The following is a 24204-nucleotide window of genomic DNA, read 5'->3' as shown; positions in this document are numbered from 1 at the left end:
CTTTCGACTCTGTCAATCACCATATTCTTATCGGCAGACTCAGTAGCCTCGGTTTTTCTAATGACTGCCTTTGCCTTGGTTTCACCAACTACTTTTTGCAGACAGAGTTCAGTGTGTCAAATCGGAGGGATGTTGTCCGGTCCTCTGGCAGTCTCTATGGGGGTACCACAGGGTTCAATTCTCGGGCCGACTTCTTCTCTGTATACCTCAATGATGTTGCTCTTGCTGCGGGCGATTCCCTGATCCCACCTCTACGCAGACGACACCATTCTATATACTTCCGCCCTTCCTTGGACACTGTGCTATCTAACCTCAAACGAGCTCAATGCCATACAACACTCCTTCCGTGGCCTCCAACTGCTCTTAAACGCTAGTAAAACCAAATGCATGCTTTTCAACCGTTCGCTGCCTGCACCCGCACGCCCGACTAGCATCACCACCTGGACGGTTCTGACCTAGAATATGTGGACACATCTATAAGTACCTAGGTGTCTGGCTAGACTGCAAACTCCCTTCCAGACTCATATCAAACATCTCCAATCCAAAATCAAATCAAAAATCGGCTTTCTATTCCGCAACAAAGCCTCCTTCACTCACGCCGCCAACTTACCCTAGTAAAACTGACTATCCTACCGATCCTCGACTTCGGCGATGTCATCTACAAAATAGCTTCCAATACTCTACTCAGCAAACTGGATGCAGTTTATCACAGTGCCATTCGTTTTGTTACTAAAGCACCTTATACGACCCACCACTGCGACCTGTATGCCCTAGTCGGCTGGCCCTGCGCTACATGTTCGTCGTCAGACCCACTGGCTCCAGGTCATCTACAAGGCTATGCAGAGTAAAGTGCCGCTTATCTCAGTTCACTGGTCACGATGGCTACACCCACCCGCAGCACGCGCTCCAGCAGGTGTATCTCACTGATCATCCCTAAAGCCAAAACCTCATTTGGACGCCTTTCCTTCCAGTTCTCTGCTGCCTGCGACTGGAACGAATTGCAAAAATCTCTGAAGTTGGAGACTTTTATCTCCCTCAACAACTTAAAAATCTGCTATCCGAGCAGCTAACCGATCGCTGCAGCTGTACATAGTCCATCTGTAAACTACCCACCAATTTACTTACCTCACCCCCCATACTGCTTATTATTTACTTTCTTGCTCTTTTGCACACCAGTATCTCTTCTTGCACATGATCATCTGATGATTTATCACTCCAGTGTTAATCTGCTAAATTGTAATTATCGATTTATTGCCTACCTCATGCCGTTTGCACACATTGTATATAGATTCTCTTTTTTTTTCTACCATGTTATTGACTTGTTTATTGTTTACTCCATGTGTAACTCGGTGTTGTCTGTTCAACTGCTATGCTTTATCTTGGCCAGGTTCAGTTGCAAATGAGAACTTGTTCTCAACTAGCCTACCTGGTTAAATAAAGGTGAAAAAAAAAGAAAGAAAAAAGAAGAAGTTCTAATAGCCTCGATTAATAAGGAAGGCCTCACACTCCAGTACAGAAGGTGGCGCTATATGCACCTATCTGTTAGTTGTGATCTGCCACACTCATTTGAAGAAGATTTCCCTGGGAGAACGCTTTCTCGCTAGAATAACAAAGATCAACTTCATGAAATGTGAGTACAACGTTTATTTATTCAACAAATTACTTTCATTTGAATGTTTAATCTGATCATTGGGGCATGCAACGCTGAGTGTGTTTTCAACATCAGCCCACTTGCCAAGCAAGCAAGCTATCTAGCTAACTACTGTTAGCTTACGTTGTTGGACACTACCGTCCGATTAGTAATGTAGGGACGAAAAACCCGTTTTGGGGATTCTTGGTAAATCATCAAAATAAATAAATCACTGCAAGTTTTTGGACTCATTTAGCAGTACAATACCATTAAATTAAATGTTAAGTTCAATTTATATTTATATAACTTTAGTTGAAAATGATGCAGCCGCTGCTTCCTGTTGACAAGACATTAATAAATAGCCCAATGTCCAACAGTTTTAAAGTGTCCAAATCAATAACCAATATGCAGAAACAGTTCGTGATATATTGAAAACCTAAACATACAATTTACTATCTATACTTACATGTGCAACAATAGTAATCATATTACTTGTATTATTTTAAACGAGCACCCTATAAACCACTCTTCACCAAAACCCAGTTTTGTCAAGTGGTAATACATCATTAATCGATGGGGGAATATGCGCTGTTCAAACTACCACAACTCAAAAACCACATGGAATGAGGATAATTTTACTTTACTGGTTAGAGGACACCCTTCACAACAGTCAGCTGCATTTTGGAATGTTGCATTTGGATATGGGGGTCACCAAAACAAAAAGAGAAACACAACACTGTTTTGTCAATCACTCCAATCTGTTATGTTGAAATTAATTRCCCGAGAGGGGGGAAGATTAGGTTGCACGTGCTGTTAAATCTCACACACTCAAAAATCACACGGAATAATGTGTATATCACTGGTTGGAGGACAATTTGTAGAAGACCGCTAGCTACAATTTGAAGCGTTGCATTTTGATTCAAGTAGGTCACCAACGAGGTAAGTGTAACAATACCTTTCTGTTAATCACTTCCATCGATATCATACTGAAATCAATAGAACAGGGGGTAAACGTTTGGGGTGTAGCGCTGTTTAAACTAACGCTATTCAAAGGCCACACGTTAACTTGGAATAACCTGTACATGGTTGGTTAGATGAGAATTTGTATAAGGCTTCTATCTATATTTTGAAATGGCGGATGTTGATTTCGGGAGGCTGCCATCATGAAAAAGKGAATACAACACTTTTTCTGTTTAGTTAATTTACAACGAATCACGACCCGCCATAAGGTATCAACATTGACAACGGTTGGCTGCTATTTATGTAATCGTTTGACTTTCAATTCCGTCAATTGTTGTGTAGTCATCGACTTTTATATAGACCGCCCGAATTATCTGCGCCATTTGAGAAATAAAATGTTATTAGCGTTCTAAATTATGCTACCCCCAGATTGTATGACAAAATCAACATTACAACACCAAATATATTGATCTGTTTTAAGCAATTGATATTTTGTCATCGTGTTGACGATAAACTTTTATACTAACATCACCAATCTGAGGTAAAAAGCATGTGTAACCCTACCCCCATTCGATGTGGTCAATTTGTGTAATGTAGTAGTAACACACAGTTTATATACTGTCCACATCATGGAAAGTAGCGTAATATACATGAATTAGATATAAACCTATATTTTATTTGTTATTTTCATATGGCAAAATAATTAAATATCTTAATTTAGCATGATAATAAATTACACAAACTCACAGATTTGTTCAATAATCACATTTCTCACAAGTTTATCCATTTAGAGATGTAAAAAATGCTCATAAACACAATTTAACCAGGGCTCTAGACTAGAGCGACCATAGATAGGGTCTCTGCAGCAGGCTGAACGTTTATGTCCCTACTGATCTCCAGCAGGCGGTGTTTAGATAAACAACCAAAGTTAAACTAACTAGTTAATTGTAAATTCAGGAATGTGTCAACTACAAAGAACCGCTTATTTTTAAAATCCTGAATTGGTGATTTGGCTAGCCAGGAAATGTTGCAAATCATCTTTTTCAATCCGTTTTCTTTCAGGGACTAAACAGGCCAATTGACGCTTTAGCAGGACAAAGCACTCTTTCCCGACTGGTGTGGAGGTAAGATATTGTAACATTATCTGATTAAAAACATTCGACATTCAGCTAGTTGTTTTCTGCTTCATGTAGGCTTGCTAGCCAATTAATTTATTGTGCATCCTTAGCTACATGTATTAATGTTGTTTCCTAGTGAATACATGCATTCAGTGTCTAATTACTGCCAGTTCCCTACCTCTCTCTGTTTTGGGTTGAGGGGCTGGGCAATGTTGCCAGTTAATTTTATTTAATTGTATCATTATTTTAGCAGGGAGTCACCATTGAGATGAGGTTCTCTTTCACACGGGAGCCCTCTATATATAATTTCATAAGACAAATCTAAAAATCAAATACAATATGAAACAAGTAAAATAAAGCACTACACAAATATTCAAGGAAAACTATTACATTCCTCAATAAGCAGGTCCCCAATCAATATTTTAAATTGCCAGTGGCACCAGAACATGCAATTGTAATGTATTTTATAGTTGGTTCCAGCTATGAGGTGCTTTAAAACTATTTTATAGTTGGTTCCAGCTATGAGGTGCTTTAAAACTATACGCGGATTTACCTAGTTCGGTGGAGACCCGAGGAACCTTAAGATTCAACCGACCTTGTGGACGGGTTTGGTATCTCATGTTTTTATATTTGAACAGTGAAGTTAGATAAGTCGGAAGCTTGTGTAGTAGAAATTTGTAAACAAAAAGGTAATAATTAAGTGATCTACGGGACTTTAATGAGGACCAGCCAACCTTTTGATACAGTGGTGAGTATTGAAACTGTCACCTGTGAAGGGTGCTATGGGAGACATGGCATCCAAAGGTTTAACAGTAATGGCTGCTGCAGTCTGGTAAATGGTGTCACCGTAATCAAGAACTGGCACGAAAGTTCAATGTACAATCTGCTTCTTGCTATTTAGGGAGAGGCAAGATATATTTCTATAAAGGAGCCCACATTAAATYGTAGATTTTTAACCTGCTCATCCATATCTTTTTTTAAACATTAAATCTTGTCAATCCAAATGCCCAGATATTTATTGCCGGGAACCAGATTGATGGGAGAACCAACCAATGAATAAATATGTAGTCAAATGTTTTTTGTTTGCGAGGATTAGAGAACAACATATATTGTGTCTTGCCCGCATTAAGAACACGGTTTAAACCAAACAGGCTGTTTTGTCAGGCAACAAAGTCAAATTGCAGCTCTAATATAGCCTTGTCAACAGTTGGAACAATGGCATACATAAGTGTCATCTGAATACAGATGAATATTACAAGTTTTAACAGAGACCAATATTATTTATATGAATGGGAAAGAAAACAGGTCCCAATACTGATCCCTGCGGTACACCTTTTGTAATATCCAAAACTAGACAATCAGAAATCACGCATTGTGTCCTATTTGATAGATATTTGTCAATAAAAGTCAGAGTTATTCTACTCAAACTGTAAATACTTTTATCAGTTAAATTATTAACCTGACAATGTAAGGGGTTATTAATTGTTACAATGTACAGGCCATGTTATTATGATGGTTCACGATAATCTGATAATTGTTATGAACATGTTTTGAAGTATGAAATGATCATGCTTATGAATATGTAAAACTGCATAATGATGGAACATTAAAGTGCAGAAACATTAATGGTGCTTTCAAGACAACTGGGAACTTGGGGAAAAAACAGGGTCAAATCACAATGTCAGTAATCTTCAGGTTGGAAAGTCTGAGCTGTAGAAAGATGCCAGAGTTTCCGAGTTAGAATTCCAAGTTGGATGCACTTTTTAAATTGTGAAAGAGCAAAACATTTGGCACAAATTGATTCAGGGCAACCCGCAGTGTTGTTGATGCACATTTGACAGAGAAGAACAGTGTTCGTTTTCATGTGAGAGAAKCTGGATTTATATGTTGTGTATGTTGATCCAAACACCGTTAAAAGAAAAAACGCCAGTGCTGTCATGTTTGGGAATTACTCTGCAGTAATATGCTCAGTCCAAAACATTGCACAGCCCACAGACTTAAGTGCCTGCCTCAGATAAGATGTTTGCATGTCTACAGCTGGAGGGAACCCTCATTGAGTGACGTCGGCACCTGTTTAGCTTTCGCATAGAAGTGCCCCCCCCCTTCAGTATCGAACATGTCCCTAACCAAATGCATCACCTCTGTGGGGAGATTAAACTCACCAAATCTCGTTGCAAAGTTGTTTGGGAAAATACAACATTTCGGTAACACTTTACTTGACACCCAGCGTCCTTACACGTCATGAAACGGTCATAACCATGTCATATGTCATAACAGCTGACATAACTTGCCATAACCTGGCATATTTACCCCTGTTGTGACATATTAGATTATTTTATGGCTGGTTATGACACCTACATAAGTGTCAAAACCCACAACCTACCACACAAAGCAAAACATTTCATTACACCATAGCCTACTTGTCAGTAGTATGTTTATGTTACCAAACATTTTCTGAAATTGACCATATTAAATTATTATTGTAATTGTGCACACATTGATGTCAGACATGCACCTACCCAAATGCTTTGTTTCTGATGACTGGGATGTATGCAGGAGCAGATTTAAGGAACAGGACAAGACACCCTCTAYTTGACTGATGACTGACATAAGGGAAAGTACGTGATAGGCATATCTGGCTTATATGATTATGAAGGTCATAATGATCATAATGCTTTATTATGACAAGTTATTTAAAATATGATGGAGAAAAAAATATGACTAAAGAATTTGTTACAACAACAAACTAAATTAAAGTTATTGGCAGGAAAAAAACACATTTGAACATAACCAGCCATAAAATGATGCAATGACTGTTATGACTATGTTATGAAAAGTTATGTTAGCTGTTATGACATATTTTGACATGGTTTTGACTAGAGGTCGACCGATTATGATTTTTCAACGCCGATACCGATTATTGGAGGACAAAAAAAGCTGATGCCGATTTATTTAAAAAAGAAATGTTTTTATATATATCATACACACACACACATTTTTGTGATAATGACAACTGCAACAATACTGAATGAACAATGAACACTTTTATTTTAACTTAATATAATACATAAATACACACACACACACAGCTCTGAAGTGACAATGATACTGAAGAGTCTGCTTAGGAGACAAATACTCTCAACTGTTTGAATAAAAGTAGAGTTTAAGTTACCTGTGATGAATGTTGAAAACAAAAACTGTCATTTCTATATGCAGGAAATCCTATTTTAATAATGGGCATGGTAAGAATTGACAACCAAAGTGCGAGTCATAATTCCCATGACACCTTCTAGCAAAATCTGAAAAGCGGTTCCTTCATTTATTCCATAGGATATTTTTTAGATTCACTTAAAATAAGGTCTGTGTTTCGTGTAGGCTTACACCACCTTGCCAATTTTATAACTGTGTAGATATCCATAGGACAAGGTAACTCTGATCAATATTGGCTAAATATAAGCGAAGATCATTTTTTTTGTAGAGTGGATTTATGAAAATATGTTGACAAACGTTACCTTATCCTAGTGAGATTTACACGGGTATCAAAACGTCGAGGCGGTTTAAGCCTGCACGAAACACAGACCTTATTTGAAGTAGATCAAGACATTCTCCATGGAAGACATGAACGGTAAAATAACGAAGGAACCCCTGTCAAGTTCAGCCGCAAGTTATTACAGGAATTATAACGCGTCGACTATTTCTCTCTAAACCGTATACCTTTGACTAATCCGGAAACTATCACCTCGAAAACAAAACGTTTATTCCGTTCCGTATTTTATCTAAGGGGTGGCATCCATGAGTCTAAATATTCCTGTTACATTGCACAACCTTCAATGTTGTCATAATTACGTAAAATTCTGGCAAATTAGTTCGCAAAGAGCCAGGCGGCCCAAACTGTTGCATATACCCTGACTCTGCGTGCAATGAACGCAAGAGAAATGACACAATTTCACCTGGTTAATATTGCCTGCTAACCTGGATTTCTTTTAGCTAAATRTGCAGGTTTAAAAATATATACTTGTGTATTGATTTTAAGAAAGGCATTGATGTTTATGGTTAAGTACATATTGGAGCAATGAYAGTCATTGATTGATTGTTTTTTATAAGATARGTTTAATGCTAGCTAGCAATTTACCTTAGCTTACTGCATTCGCGGCACAGGCAGGCTCCTCGTGGAGTGCAATGTAATCAGTGTTAGAGCATTGGACTAGTTAACTGTAAGGTTGCAAGATTGGATCCCCCGAGCTGACAAGGTTAAAAATCTGTCATTCTGCAGCAGAACGTTCCTAGGCCGTCATTGAAAATAAGAATGTGTTCTTAACTGACTTGCCTAGTTAAATAAAGATTAAATAAAGGTGTTAAAAAAAACGGCAAATGAACGGCCCAAAAATACCAATTTCCGATTGTTATGAAAACTTGAAATCGGCCATTCCGATTAATCGGTCGACCTCTAGTTTTGACCGTGCCATAACGTGTTATGATATTGGGTGTCAAGTAAAGTGTTACCCAAATTTCTTTGGAAAAGCAGACCATTTTTAATTAATGTCATTAACTGTTTTGTCCCTCTCCTGTAGTCCAAAATTAAGTCCATTCAAGTGATTGAAGATATCACAAAAAAACTATTTTTCGCTAGGATGTGATGGGTTTCTTCTGAGAGCAGTCGCGGAGATAAGCAACTCTCTCCTCCCTAAGCTCACATACTCTCTTGAGAGCGTTAGGCCTACCCTTATTTAACCACTGAATCATGATGCTCAGCAGACATGTCTTTCAGCAGACTAAGAAACAAGCAATGTTGAAGGCTACATGTTGATCGGATAAAGTTTATGATGGCCATAACTGAGTCCGTTGCATTCTTTAACATTCTTTAACTTTAAAGAGTCCATACCACCTATAGGCGGGCAGACAGACCCTGTACCCCTGTTAGCAGCTCTGATTGGCTGTAACTGGTATCTTAGTGCTATTGATTGACAGCACTTAATGGGCAGGACTATAGGAAAACAGATTCTCCCATTGAAGAATATTGAACGAGAGCTAATTTTGGCACTAAACATTGGATTTCTGCATGGATTTTTAGCTGATGAATAAAAAAWAAAAWAATGTTTGATCAAATGGCCAATCTAAATTGGTAAACGGCCGCATCTTGCCCGCTGGCCGCCATTTGAATAGCCCTAACCTAGATGTTGTCTTCTAAGATTTCAGCTTGTCTGTGTCACTTTTGCTAGTAAGGAGCTTTGCTTCCTTTTTATTTTGGAAGAYTGTCAGTTCAACCTCTCATAAGATGCAAGTCACTGATATGAGTGTTGTCATTTCATTACCTGAAATGGTTTTTTTTAGATTTTCTTTTCAGTCAAGCTCAGAAATGGACAATACATCTTCTTCAACCAGAGAAGTGGAGAGTGTATTTGTAAGTATCATTGTATATCACAACACAAAATGGCTGATATTGTTTAAGTCCTGCAAAGTTGTAACCACTTGTGTTTTGGGAGAAATGTTTGGGGATACTTGTACAATAGCCATTTTGGAGCTTGTTTCACTTCCATTGTGTGTCAGCAGCAACTATGTCATGTTTTAGGCTGACTGTGAACTGCAATTCTGCAGAGACTTCTGCCTTCCTGATTTTCAAAAACGCTTCTGCCTTCAGAAAGTATTCATACCTCTTGATTCAGTATTCATACCTTATTCCACATTTTGTTACGCTGCTGCTACTCGCTGTTATTATCTATGCATAGTCACTTTACATATTACCTCGACTAACCTCTACCCCCACACATTGACTCTGTACCGGTACCTCCTGTACATAGCCTCGTTATTGTTATTTTGTAACTTTTTTATAGTTTATTTAGTAAATATTTGCTTAACTCGTATTTTTCTTAACTACATTGTTGGTTAAGGGCTTGTAGGTAAGCATTTCACGGTAATACCTATTGTATTCGGCCTCATGTGACAAATAAAATTACAAAAAAATGTCCCATCTACACACACAAACAACCCCATAATGACAGTGAAACATGCTTTTAGAAATGTTACCGAATGTATAGAAAATTARGGATAAACATCTAATTTGCATAAGTATTCACAACCCTGAGTCAATACTTTGTAGAAGGACCTTTGGCAGCGATTACAGCTTTGAGTTGTCTTGAGTATGTCTGTATCAGCTTTGTACATCTGGATTTGTGGATTTTCTCTTATTCCTTGCAGATTTTTGTAAATAAGATTTCATAAAAAAATATATAAATATATATATCTCAGCTAAAAAAGAAACGTCCTCTCACTGTCAACTGCTTTTATTTTTTAGCAAACCTAATATGTGTAAATATTTGTATGAACATAAGATTCAACAACTGAGACATAAACTGAACAAGTTCCACAGACATGTGACTAACAGAAATTGAATAATGTGTCCCTGAACAAAGGGGAGGGTCAAAATCAAAAGTAACAGTCAGTATCTGGTGTGGCCACCAGATGCATTAAGTACTACAGTGCATCTCCTCCTCATGGACTGCACCAGATTTGCCCGTTCTTGCTGTTACCCCACTCTTCCACCATGGCACCTGCAAGTTCCCGGACATTTCTGCGGGGAATGGCCTTAGCCCTCACCCTCCGATCCAACAGGTCACAGACGTGCTCAATGGGATTGAGATCCGGGCTCTTCGCTGGCCATGGCTGAACACTGGAATTCCTGCCTTGCAGGAAATCAYGCACAGAACGAGCAGTATGGCTGGTGGCATTGTCATGCTGGAGGGTCATGTCAGGATGAGCCTGCAGGAAGGGTACCACATGAGGGAGGAGGATGTCTTCCCTGTAATGCACAGCGTTGAGATTGCCTGCAATGACAACAAGCTCAGTCCGATGATGCTGTGACACACCGCCCCAGACCATGACGGACCCTCCACCTCCAAATCGATCCCGCTCCCCAGTACAGGCCTCGGTGTAACGCTCATTCCTTCGATGATAAAAGCGAATCCAACCATCACCCCATGTGAGACAAAACTGCGACTCGTCAGTGAAGAGCCCTTTTTGCCAGTCCTGTCTGGTCCAGCGACAGTGGGTTTGTGCCCATAGGCGACATTGTTGCCGATGAGGTCCAGCCTTACAACAGGCCTACAAGCCCTCAGTCCAGCCTCTCTCAGCCTATTGAGGACAGTCTGAGCACTGATGGAGGGATTGTGCGTTCCTGGTGTAACTCGGGCAGTTGTTGTTGCCATTCTGTACCTGTCCCGCAGGTGTGATGTTCTGATGTACTGATCCTGTGCAGGTGTTGTTACACATGGTCTGTCACTGCGAGGACGATCAGCTGTCCGTCCTGTCTCCCCGTAGCGCTGTCTTAGGTGTCTCACAGTACGGACATTGCMATTTCTTTCCCTGGCCACATCTGCAGTCCTCATGCCTCCTTGCAGCATGCCTAAGGCACGTTCACGCAGATGAGCAGGGATCTTGGGCATCTTTCTTTTGGTGTTTTTCAGAGTCAGTAGAAAGGTCTCTTTAGTGTCCTAAGTTTTCATAACTGTGACCTTAATTGCCTACCGTCTGTAAGCTGTTAGTGTCTTAACGACCGTTCCACAGGTGCATGTTCATGAATTGTTTATGGTTCATTGAACAAGCATGGGAAACAGTGTTGAAACCCTTTACCATGAAGATCTGTTAAGTTATTTGGAGTATCTTTGAAAGACCGGGTACTGAAAAAGGGATGTTTCTTTTTTTGCTGAGTTTTATTTATTTATATGTGTGTATATATATTTATATATCAGTTGAAGTCAGAACTTTACGTACACCTCAGCCAAATACATTTAAACTCMGTTTTTCACAATTCCTGACATTTAATCCTAGTAAAAATTCCCTGTCTTAGGTCAGTTAGGATCACCACTTTATTTTAAGAATGTGAAATGTCAGAATAATAGTAGAGAGAATTATTTATTTCTGCTTTAATTTCTTTCATCACATTCCCAGTGGATCAGAAGTTTACATACACTCAGTTAGTATTTGGTAGCATTGCCTTTAAATTGTTTAACTTGGGTCAAATGTTTAGGGTAGCCTTCCACAATCTTCCCACAATAAGTTGGGTGAATTCTGGCCCATTTCTCTCATTTTGTGCACACATTTGTTTGCATCCCTTTTAGTGAGGATTTCTCCTTTGCCAAGATAATCAATCCACCTGACAAGTGTGGCGTATCAATAAGCAAATTAAACAGCACGATCATTACACGGGTGCACCTTGTGCTGGGGACAATAAAAGGCCACTAAAATGTTCGGTTTTGTCACAATGCCACAATGTCTCAAGTTGAGGGATGCTGACTGTAGGAATGTCCACCAGAGCTGTTGCCAGAGAATTTTATGTTAATTTCTCTACCATAAGCTGTCTCCAACGTCGTTTTATAGATTCTGGCAGTACATGCATCCAGCCTCACAACCGCAGACCACGTGTATGGTGTCGTGTGGGCGAGCATTTTGCTGATATCAACGTTGTGAATGGAGTGCCCCATTGTGGCGTTGGGGTTATGGTATGGCAGGCATAAGTTACAGACAACAAACACAATTGCATTTTATCGATGGCAATTTGAATGCACAGAGATACCGTGATGAGATCCTGAGGCTCATTCATCAGCAGCCATCACCTTATGTTTCAGCATGATAATGCATTGCCCCATGTCGCAAGGATCTGTACACAATTCCTGGAAGCTGAACATTTCCCAGTTTCTGGCCTGCATACACGCCAGGCATGTTTGGGATGCTCTGGATCGACGTGTAGGAACGCGTGTTACAGTTCCCGCCAATATCAAGCAACAAGTGTAGTGGGACAACATTCTACAATCCAGTCAACAGCCTGATCAACTCTATGCGAAGGAGATGTGTCACGATGCATGTCTGTATTCCCACTCATGTGAAATCCATAGATTAGGGCCAAAGAACAAAGATCATACCCCCAAGACATGCCAACCTCCCCTGTTATTGCTAATGGTGAGAGGTTAGCATGTCTTAAGGATATGATCTTTGAAACACAACCAAAACAAAGCGTGAATGCAACAAGTTTGTGTAGTCACTAGCTTGATGTAGTCAATGTGTGCTAAGAATATGGAACTAAATACTAAACTTTTGACCACTTTGACAGAGGGGTCAAAATTATCTTTACCCATCTTTTTAAGAGAGAAAAAATATTGAAACAATCTATTTCTCTGAGCAATTATATCAGTATAAAATAATAATTAAAACACTTTTTGGAGCAAACAATATAGCTCAGTATTTGTATTTAGTTTATAGTCTTTTATTGCTCTTCTTTATCAAGGGTGCCAATAATTTGAGGTGACTAGGTATTATATGGGTCTAATGAGACATTTAGCTTTCTAAAAATGATCTACCTGAGCAAGTCACCATTCCGGAAACTTTAAGGTCTGAAGATTATCCCTGAGTTGATATTTCTGGCTGTGACATAGAGTCCGAAGAGGTCGAGCAAGACTGAGCTCAGGCCAAGATACTGTGGATATCATATTTCTAGGGCCACTCTGTTTTGTGGTCGTCATACAGGGATGGAATTAGTCTCATTCCTTTCACAAGGACCAAATCTGTCTCCGTATCCCAGCATCCCTTTAGCTGTGGAGTTAGTCAGGAAGTTAGAGACCTGATACATGTTTTACTCTGTACACTAGCATACAGAATAGGTAATGGAATGATTACAAATAAGAAAGGAGCATGGTTTTATTTTATTACTTGATTGCATGAAATAGGCCTTTTCAGAATAATAAGGACACAGTTATTGGTTTAGTAAATTAGTTGATATGTTGGAGTAAAACAGTTCAGGTTTTCAGTGATCAGGCAATGCATTTAGTAAAACAAATGTATCAATTCTGATTTGTTTTCATGATTTCAGCTCAACAAACACATGCTTGGATATGATTCTGAAGATTCAATCAGCAACATAGAAATAAAAGAATATGAATATGTGCCAGGAACAGAAAGTGACAGTGAGAGCAGCTTAGAGGACTTTACTGCATTGAAGGACAAATGCACCACTAAAGCAAGATCTGCACCTAAAGATGGCCAACTTGACAAAGACGTGCTTGGATATGATTCTGAAGACTCAATCAGCAGCATAGAAATAACAGAATATGAATATGTGCCAGAATATGAATATGTGCCAGGAACAGAAAGTGACAGTGAGAGCGGCTTAGAGGACTTTACTGCATTGAAGGACAAATGCCCTATTAAAACAAGATTGGAACCTGAAGATGGCCAACTTGACAAAGACAGGCTTGGATATAATTCTGCTGACTCAATCAGCAGCACAGAAATAACACGAGATGAATGTGTGTCAAGAACAGAAAGTGACAGTGACAGCAGCTTGGAGCACTGCACTGTATTGAAGAACAAAGGCCACACCAAAGCAAGATCTGCTCCTAAAGATGGTCCAAAAAAGACTTMTAAGAGACATAGAAATATAGAATCTGACACCTCTGTGCAAGAATCGACAAGTTCACTTGAAGTCATGCACGTTACAAAGACTAAAGATGGATCAAGAAGATACACCAAAAAACATTACTGTCTCTTTTGTGAGAAACCACAATCAAAAATTGCCCGGCATCTGGAAATGATTCATAAAAGTGAAGCTGAAGTCGCAAAGGCCCTTTCTTTCCCAAAGAACTCCAAGGACAGAAAGCTCCAACTGACTATACTGAGAAAACGAGGGGACAGAGCACACAACATGCAAGTCATAAGAGAAGGCAAAGGTGTTATAGTTCCTTGTAAACAAACCAGTTCCCCAAATGGAAATCCAAAAGACTTCTTGCACTGTGCAAACTGCCAAGGACTCTTTAAAAGAAAATTCCTATGGAAACACATGAAAAGGTGCCCACTGAGTGGTGTACGTCTGAAACCTGGTAAAACACGAGTGCAGGCTATTTGTGCCCATGCACAACCTGTGCCAGATGGGATAAGCAAGGGACTGTGGAAACTCGTCAATGATATGACACAAGATGAGGTGGTAGATGTCATAAAGAGAGACAAATGTATCATCCAGTTCGGGGAGCAACATTACAACATCATGGGACACAGACGTGCCAATCATGAATTGATACGGCAGAAAATGCGCGAGCTGGGGAGACTGGTTTTGAAAGGGAAGCAGGTATCACCTCTCATGAGATTGGAGGAATACATTGATCCAGCCAACTTCCTCCACACAATCAGTGTTGTGAAAGCTGTTTGTGGCTTTGACAGTGATAAGAATACACTAAAGACACCTTCACTAGCCTTAAAACTTGGCCATAACCTTCAGAAGGTTGCAGACATAGTTAGTTGTGAGGCTAGGGTCTCCGGTAACAAGAAAAAGGCTCAGAAGGTAGAGGACTTCAAACATATCTATAAGACATGCTGGAGAGAGCACATCTCGTGTCATGCTCACAAAACATTTGAAGAAAATAAGTTCAATGCTCCACTGATCTTGACATTTGCTGAAGATGTCAAGAAACTGCATATCCACCTTCAAGAAAAACAGAAAACATGCTACAGCCAACTTTCCAAAGAACCTAACAGGAAGACGTGGGCACAGCTGGCTAAAGTCACTCTGTCACAAATGACGGTCTTTAACCGAAAAAGACTAGGGGATGCCTCCCTGATGACAGTGGCCTCATTCGTGTCTCGAGACAAAACTGCTTTACATGACGATTATAGGAACTCCCTCTCAGATGTTGAACGGGCGCTATGCCAACATTTTAGTCGCATAGAAATAYGTGGAAAGCGATCAAGGAAAGTCGCAGTGCTTCTATCCCCTACAATGATCAACTCAATGGAGCTGCTTGCAGAGAAGCGTGAACATTGCGGCGTTCTGAAGGAGAACATCTATATGTTCGCCATTCCAGGCTGCCCAACATCATTCAGCGGATCAGACTGCCTGCGTCTCTTTGCCAAGAAGTGTGGGGCTAAATGTCCAGAATCCCTCTCGTCCACCAAGTTGCGTAAACACATCACCATGATGTCTACTGTACTCAACTTAAATGACACCGACATGGACCTGCTAGCCGATTTCCTGGGACATGATCTACAGATGGACAATAAATATTACAGGTTACCTGAGGGAACACTTCAGCTGGCAAAAATCACCAAAGTCCTCATGGCGATGGAGCAGGGAAGGCTAAACGAATTCAAGGGGAAAGGTCTTGACCAGATCCACATCAGTCCAGTGGGTATGTAACAATCTGTCAAGTTGAACCTGGTACCTCAACCCTGTCATGGTGACTTTTTCTGAGCAACCTGTCTATTTCTCTCTCCTTGCTAAGAGATGTTCTTGCTTGCTTGTATTTCAGAGTGTGTTGCGCTGGATGAAGAGAGTGATACAGACTTGACTGAAGAAACTCCTGGAAGGTCATGTGAGCCACAAGGTAAAGATTTTGTTGTGAAATGAAAGCATTTAAGGCTCAGCAGCTTTTCGAAACGTGTTCAATTTTAATTTCCAGCCATAACATATTCATTAATGACACACACATACTGTACCTTGGGGCCAACAGTTTAATTGATACTGTATATGCAAACAGCATGTTGTAGGATTTCAATACAGACCCGTGCGATTTAGGAATTTGTATTCATGTGTTTCCATTGGCTCACCAGAGAGGACACAGGAGGCCATGGCAGGAAGATCAGGTAAGGAACCTGCCCAGATTAATCTTATTGATGTGTTTGTTTCTGTTTCCACTTGGCTCTTTAGTCTCTACTATTCTAAAATGTCTGCATGCATTTCCAGCACTTATTCATGTCAAAATAGTTTCTCTGTTTACTCCCACAAACATTTTTATTATAGACATATTAGTCCTTGCGTGTAGACTGTGGTCGGTGAATTAGTGGTTTATATTTCCTGCCAAGCCAGATCTTTGAGCTCTGTTCTTTAGTAAGTGGTACTCAGCCACTTTGCTGAAGGAGTCTCAAATTGTGGCTCTAAAAATGACCAAGTAATCCACACACTTGTGATTTCATTACTCATGCTCCAACAATTACATGCAATGTTCCAATTTTTTAAAGGGAGACTCAGCGAGACCAGTGTTCATTTTGGCAGCTGTTTTAGTCTTAGTCACATTTGAGTAATTTCATCTCTCGTTAGTTTTAGTTATCTAAAACACTGGACAATTTTAGTGTCGTTTTAGTCACAGCAATTTATTATAATTTTTAGTCTTTTAGCAGACGCTCTTATCCAGGGCGACTTACAGTTCGTGCAATCATCTTAAGATAGCTAGGTGGGACACCCACATCAGTCATTTTTCTCCCCATCATAACTATCAAGGGGGTAAATAACACTGCTTTCCAGAAATGCCTGAAGTATTACTGTACTCCTAATACTCAACAAATAGCATTTGTTTTTCCCATCGGTAAATGGCAACTACAACTCGCATTTGCGGATCGTGAGAAACCCCATCCGAATCAATGTGGTCAAAGCAAAAATAGCCCTCATGAAAGTAAGAGAGTGAGTAAACATTATTGTTTCTACACTGAACAAAAATATAAACGCAACATGTAAAGTGCTGGTCCCATGTTGGATGAGCTGAAATAAAAGATCCCAGACATTTTCCATATGCATAAAAAGCTTATTTCTCTCAAATTGTATGCACAAATTTGTTTACATCCCTKTTAGGGAGCAGTTTATCCTTTGTCAAGATAATCTATCCACCTGACTTGTGTGGCATATCAAGAAGATGATAAACAGCATGATCATTACACAGGTGCATCTTGTGCTGGTGGGGKTGCTGAGGAGTATTTCTGTCTGTAATAAATCCCTTTTTGATGGGAAAAACACATTTTGATTGGCTGGCCCTGGCTCCCTGGTGGGTGGGCATGTCATAGGATACGGGAGGACATGGCTGCCTCTATAGTCTCTCCTATTCTGAGATCTCTAAAACTCTCTAGAGGCTCTGAAACTTAATTCTGTAAGAAACTGAGAAGATTTGGCAATTTTAACAATTTATTGAATCAAATATAAATGGCAATATATTTAGTATGGACTCTGATCCTTTTGGGATACTCCCTACAACAAAAGCACCATAACAAAGTTCACAATTCAATGAAAAAATAGGTAGAGAATGGAATAATCTACATTCCCCATAGGGATAGAGCAGACCCAAAGCAGGTGGAGACTGGGGTGGAGGTAGGAGACGTAGAACAATAAAGGGAGGTAGGTAGCCTAGTGGTTAGAGCGTTAAGCGAGTAATCAAAAGGTTGCTGGTTCGAATCTCCAAGGTGAAAAAATCTGTAGATGTGCCCTTGAGCACTTAACCCTAAATACTCCTTCCTGTAAGTCGCTCTGGATAAGAGTGTCTGCTAAATGACTGAAATGTAAAAAAATWAAATWAAATTWAAAAAAAGGTATCCAGTTTGTAAACAGCATGCAACATAACACACGACTTCAGTTAAGCAGCAAAAGCACATGCATAGAATTCAAACACAGCATGATGTATGGTGACGCAGCAAAAATACCTCAAATATTTTTTTATTGTTGTTTACTTGTCCCAAGGTTCTAAGAAGAGGAAGTGGAGTGAGGAGGAGAAAGGGACAGTGGAAGAAACATATATTCAATTCATGGACTCTGGAGCTACTCCAGGGAATGCAGACTCTTGCATGCATCAAGGCAGTGCCACAAGCCCTCAGAGAGCAGGACTGGCGGGCAGTGAAGTATTATGTCAAGAACAGAATTACAGCACATGTGAGCCGGACTACCAATAAATGTTGTAGTCTGTCTGGCCCTCTGTCTGCTTGTCTTTCTGCCTCTGTCTGTTCCTCTACCTGCATATCTGTCTGCCTGCCTGTCTCTGTCCCTTTGCCTGCCTGCCTGTCTGTCCCTCTGCCTGCCTGTCTGTCAGTCTGTGCCTCTGCCTGTCTGAAATGCAGTGCCTCCAGATTCCCTAGTTGTAATCAAGACGATATTATGTACAATGTTTAATATTCACACAATTACCCCAATAATGTAAAAGTTCATTTGCAGTTTGTTTATTTATCAGATTTTTGTTGGTTTTTTGAAAGGGTATTTAGTCCTAGGCAGTGTTGTGATTAGTTATAAGAACATGTAACAAAAGTAATGTTATGTTACAATATTACTTTGCATAGAAAGTAACATTATATTACTTTGTTACTTTCATGAACAGTTTAAAACCTCACTGTTTGACTGTCAGACGGAGTGAGGCAAGCCATGCGTGCTCTACCAAAGATACTACTAATAATGTCTAATTCATTAAAAAAATCGAACATCTTGGTCACTACTTTTTCTTCCTAAATGGTATAGACTGATGTATTTGTCTGAATTTTGCAGTAAAGATTATACGAGAGTATAGACTACACCCATAGCCTGGCCACTCTGTGACATAAAACATTTTATGCACTTGTGAAATGTGAAATGTAGGCCAAGAACCGTTGTACAAATAAACATGGCTTTCTTTTAACCTTACCATGTGTTATTCACTACTGCAGTTATTTTTAAGGTTTCTCAGAGTTTTATCTYCAAGTACATTAATAGCATAACAAGAAGGCATTCTGTAGGAACACTGTAGGCATTCTGTAGGCTAATGTGATTAGCATGAGGTTGTAAGTAACAAAAATTCACAGGACATAGACATATCTAATATGGGCAGAAAGCTTAAATTATTGGTAATTTAACTGCACTGTCCAATTTACAGTACCTATTACAGTGAAAGAATACCATGCTATTGTTTGAGGAGAGTGCACAATTATGAACTTGAAAATGTATTAATAAACCAATTAGGCACATTTGGGAAGTCTTGATACAACATTTTGAACAGAATGCAATGGTTCATTGGATCAGTCTAAAACTTTGCACATATACTGTTGCCATCTAGTGGCAAACATCTAAATTGCGCCTATATTCCTAAGTCATATTGGCCTTTCTCTTGCATTTCAAACATGTTTTTTTCTTTGTATTATATTTTACCAGATCTAATGTGTTATATTCTCCTACATTCATTTTGCATTTCCACAAACTTCAAATTGTTTCCTTTCAAATGGTATTGAGAATATGCATATCTTTGCTTTAGGTCCTGAGCTACAGGCAGTTAGATTTGGGTATGTCATTTTATGCAAAATTTGTGAAAAAAGGGTCAAATCCCTAAGCAACTTTGAATTGTGCACGGATGACTTGAATGCAGTATTTGTTTGCATGACCTATATTATGTACTGAATACGTAACAATATCTAGACTTCCTAGATTTACCAATTAGGCTTACATCTTCGTCTGCTTACTTCTATTTAAAGAAACAAACAGAAAATCAAATACTAAGGAATGAATACTGAGTCTCCATAGAGGAACTGCATAGACTGAGGAGAGAGGCTGTAACTCTGGATGGAGTATATTGGATGTATATTGTTGGAGTATATGGAGTATATTGTTATCCATAATCTCAAAGATTATGGATAACAAAGATATCCCACCCCGCAGAGGAGGCTCCCTTGACAAGAAATTTTGTTTAAAGCGCAACTTTTCCGTGGGGCAAGGACAATAAGCAGACCAGATCACGGCCCCGCCCCAAATCCTAAAGAATTATAACTGGCGTGTCTCAGTTTCATCTTCGGTCTGTCTGTTCATAGAGTCTGAAGGGATGGTGTTAACTCACACCCATTACCTTCATGTCTGTCATTGTAAATAAGAATTTGTTCTTAACTGACTTGCCTAGTTAAATAAAATAAAAATGGCTGTCTGGATTAGGTGGGTGACTGCTCGTTTTGATTTAGTTTAGTGGCCGCTGATTGACAAAGCTCAGAGCACTGAACTGACTTGGTCTGGTTGTGTCCAGTGCTTTCTCAGTGTCTTGCTGGCATTTGAAGTACATTTTTTCAGGTTCTTTCTTGAAGTTGAGCTGGATAAATACATTAACTTAAAAACATATTGTTCATGAAAAGCTATATACTTATTTTATATGACCCAAAATACACTTTGCCAGTTATCTAGATTGGAATCCATCTTCCCCCTTGTGCCCCTAAACAATAGCCTTATTGAAGTTAAAATACCTTTTGCATGATTTAGATGGGGTAACTTCCTTCTTGGGACATTACTTTTGGGACATTTTGCATAAAAAATAAATATGGGGGGGCCAAAAACTATTGCTGTTGCATGTTGCCGACCCGTGCATTCAATGGTCCCCAGTTGGAATGTTGTACAGCAGGGGGGGTGGGCAATAATTTCCCCCGGGCTGCCACATTGAGAATTTCAGTGTGCATCGTGGGCCACATGCCTCATAAAAATAAAAAAACACACCAAATAACGAACTTATTTAACTCTAAACACATTTATTTTCAAGGTAACGGTAAAACACACAGATAGGCCTATAGCAATGCGTTTTGCTTTTTCAAATTTATATATATATATAATTTAACTTCCAAAAAACAAGCCAAACGGTTTCTTCCCAAACTTTGGACACAGATGTTCATGTCACTGATGCAGAGACTCAGAGAGACCCAGAGACGGACAGGCAGCTTCGTATGAGGTATTGTCAGACCCCAGTAAGATCTTGACTGCTTTGCATTTTATTCTTATTCTTGAGTGCCACATCACTGCATATTCCACACTCCATCTCTTCTCCTTGTCCTTCTTCTGTCACAGCCTCATCTTCCCCCTCTGGCTGGGGGTCAGCTTGGGCCACCACCTCCTGAGTCACCTCATCCCCTTCCGCCTCAGCCTCTCGGGTGTGGAAGACGAGCTCCCCTCCCTGGATGACCTGCTCGGAAGTGGGTTGCCAGGTTGTGGTAACATCTTCCCCCACGGTGGTGGCAGCTGCGGTGTACTGATGGTAGAATTCAGAGTCAGCTTGGAACATGACCAGGGCCTGGGCCGTGTGGATTCGCACATGTTGGGCCAGTGAGCTGGCGTCCAGGAACTTGTCACCGCAAGAGTCGCATGCATACAGGATCTGAGTGTTGGGGTCTGGGAGGGAGAGGAGATGGACAGTGAGGATGTATGAGGAAGTTATGAATAGTAAAAGCTATTCAAAGCTGTGTGTGGCCAGTCTCACCTGCTTCCTGCACCTTCTCCACAGCCTTCGCGATCTCAGCTTTCAGAGCCTCCGTCTCATCTGCTGACACTGATGCAGCCACAGGCACCACTGGAAACAGACAGAATCCCATATAAACACATGGCAGGAGAATTTTCTTTATTATTCCCTTTGTTCTGAGTCCATTTCCTTCTTACACAGCCACCTTCCTTTCATCCCATTCCTTTTACAGTCACATCCATTGCATAGTCCCCTTCTCCCACCCGTCTGAACTACATTACCCAGCATGCGCTCCATCTGACCTGTCAGCTGGGACACAGTGCTGCCAGCGAGGGCCTCCGTCGCCAGGGTGACGATGTCCTCAGCGGTGACGGTGACTATGTTGATCTCATTTTCGTCCATCTCCGAGGCCGACCCGCCATGGAACCCRTCACCCCCGTCGTCACTGTCACCGCCGGCAACCACCAGGCGCTTCATCCCAGCCATACCCTGGTGGACGGTCTTTACGTGGGAGCGTAGATTGTCGACACGATTGAACCCGCGACCGCACTTGTCACACAGGAAGGGCTTCTCTCCTAGGGGATGGTAAAAAAAAGAGAACAAGGCAACAGTAAACATGTCATCCCCCAAGAATGACGCAGCATCCCCCTTAGGCCAATCACTATAATTTTATAAGTTTAGTCAAAATCCAGCCAGTGGTGTCTGATATCGCGTGACTTACGTATGTACAGATCCATAGTCCGTCTGTCCCCCTCCCCCCTGATTTCATCATGGGGGACAATAAATGTGATTAATGCTCTTTATTTTATTTATTTTTTAATAGGGGGTGCTTATGTTTGTGTTATTTGCATATCCCGCTCCCTCTGAGACCGGGTCATGGCCAGGGATCAGCCATTATTGACAGCAACCCTGGAGCAATTAGGGTTAAGTGATAGATCAGCAGATTTTTCACCTTGTCGACTCAGGGATTCGAACTAGCAACCTTTTGGTTACAGGCCCACCGCTCTAACCGCTAGGTTACCTGCCGCGGTTAGAGTGTGGGTAATTGTCAACTGTATCAAATTAGTGCCCAGGTTACACACTTGTGTTATTTGACCACGTTAGTCACAGGTGATATCTCAGACACCACCCGTGGGGGATAATTACTTGAAGGGGGAATGTAGACTAATGCAGTTAATATTATACCTCAGGGGAAGGAGGTTGGAGGCACACTAAAGCTGAAGAGGAAAGAATGTGCCCAGATACCCAACAGCTTTGTTTTCTTAACTAGATAAATATACACAAGATACCTATATTCCACAAGATGGTGACATATTATAGACTTCTTTGACTATCCATTAATATCCACTACTCCCAGCGAACCTTACTTTCTCACTCACAGATAGTTGTACATTCCATGTCTTCCTACCTGTGTGAATGATGATATGCTTGGAGAGGTCCCCGACGTTGACAAACGCCTTTTTGCAGTTGTGACACTTGTGTGGCCGGATGTTATCATGGTGACGGATGTGATTGGCCAGCTGACTGGACTGGACAAACCTGGAGTTGGAGATAGGGCATCAAGACAAAAAAGGCTCTATGTTACATCAATAGGATTATAGTGTGTGTGTGTGTGTGTGTTTACCTTTTGCCACAGCGGTCGCAGACATAGGGCTTCTCTCCGGTGTGCTGGCGGACATGAGCAATGAGTGAACTGGCCTGGGTGAACCCCTTCCCACAGATCAGGCACAGACACGGCTTCTCCCCTACAGGACCCACACACAAGCATGCACACAGACACTACAATTACATGACCGTCTCCAACCTATCATGCAATGCACAGACATTCCCTGTTCTTTTTGCACATGTTTAGGCTACACATGTTTGGCTACACGTGTTTGGGCTCCCGAGTGGCGCAGCAGAATAAGGCACTGCATCTCAGTGCTAGAGGCGTCACTACAGACCCTGTATCACAACCGGCCGTGATTGGGAGTCCCATAGAGCGCCGCACAATTGGCCCAGTGTTGTCCGGATTAGGGGTTGGCCATCATTGTAAATAAGAATTTGTTCTTAACTGACTTGCCTAGTTAAATAAAGGATTAATAAAAAAATACAAAGAAAGAGGTCAATGTGAACATATTCCTTTAAATCCAGGACTGTTACCTGTGTGTATGCGCTCGTGTCTCTGCAGTGCCCCTGGGTCAGCGAAAGCTCTCTGGCAGTGCATACAGATATAGGGCTTCTCCCCACTGTGCACGCGCAGGTGTCTCTTCAAGTTCCCTGGGAATCAAAGACTACAGTTATATATTAATGCGAAGACCAGAGACTAGTAACTGACTAGGCAAGTTAGTTAAATAAACTTCAGTTAGTGCTAAATACGGCTGCTAGAATCCTGACTAGAACCCCAAAATGTGATCATATTACTCCAGTGCTAGCCTCCCTACACTGGCTTCCTGTTAAGGCAAGGGCTGATTTCAAGGTTTTATTACTAACCTACAAAGCATTACATGGGCTTGCTCCTACCTATGTTTCCGATTTGGTCCTGCCGTACATACCT

General features: G+C 40.7%; 2 protein-coding genes across 3 annotated transcripts in view; one reads left to right on the top strand and one right to left on the bottom strand.

Moving 5' to 3' along the window:
• The first annotated feature begins 1533 nt into the window (after nt 1-1533).
• On the top strand, nt 1534-19114 carry LOC111966535 (uncharacterized). The gene is made up of 7 exons (XM_023991260.2): nt 1534-1630; nt 3653-3714; nt 9040-9109; nt 13568-15875; nt 15996-16070; nt 16297-16329; nt 18188-19114. Exons 3-7 carry the CDS (start codon nt 9065-9067, stop codon nt 18394-18396), a joined length of 2670 nt encoding a protein of 889 aa, XP_023847028.1. The 5' UTR covers nt 1534-1630; nt 3653-3714; nt 9040-9064; the 3' UTR covers nt 18397-19114.
• LOC111966534 (zinc finger and BTB domain-containing protein 17) overlaps nt 18148-24204 on the bottom strand; it is a 19635-nt gene continuing 13578 nt past the window's right edge. For both annotated transcript variants that reach the window (XM_023991258.2, XM_023991259.2), the window contains 6 exons: nt 23811-23927; nt 23293-23413; nt 23077-23207; nt 21971-22243; nt 21690-21779; nt 18148-21601 (listed from right to left, as the gene is read on the bottom strand). In XM_023991258.2, the coding sequence (XP_023847026.1) occupies nt 21171-21601; nt 21690-21779; nt 21971-22243; nt 23077-23207; nt 23293-23413; nt 23811-23927 (1163 nt within the window). In that variant the 3' untranslated portion in view covers nt 18148-21170. The remainder of the gene's footprint in view (nt 21602-21689; nt 21780-21970; nt 22244-23076; nt 23208-23292; nt 23414-23810; nt 23928-24204) is intronic.

The sequence above is a fragment of the Salvelinus sp. IW2-2015 genome, linkage group LG7 (genome assembly GCF_002910315.2).
Source record: "Salvelinus sp. IW2-2015 linkage group LG7, ASM291031v2, whole genome shotgun sequence".
Lineage (NCBI taxonomy): Eukaryota > Metazoa > Chordata > Actinopteri > Salmoniformes > Salmonidae > Salvelinus > Salvelinus sp. IW2-2015.
This window is presented reverse-complemented; position numbering and strand designations above follow the sequence as displayed.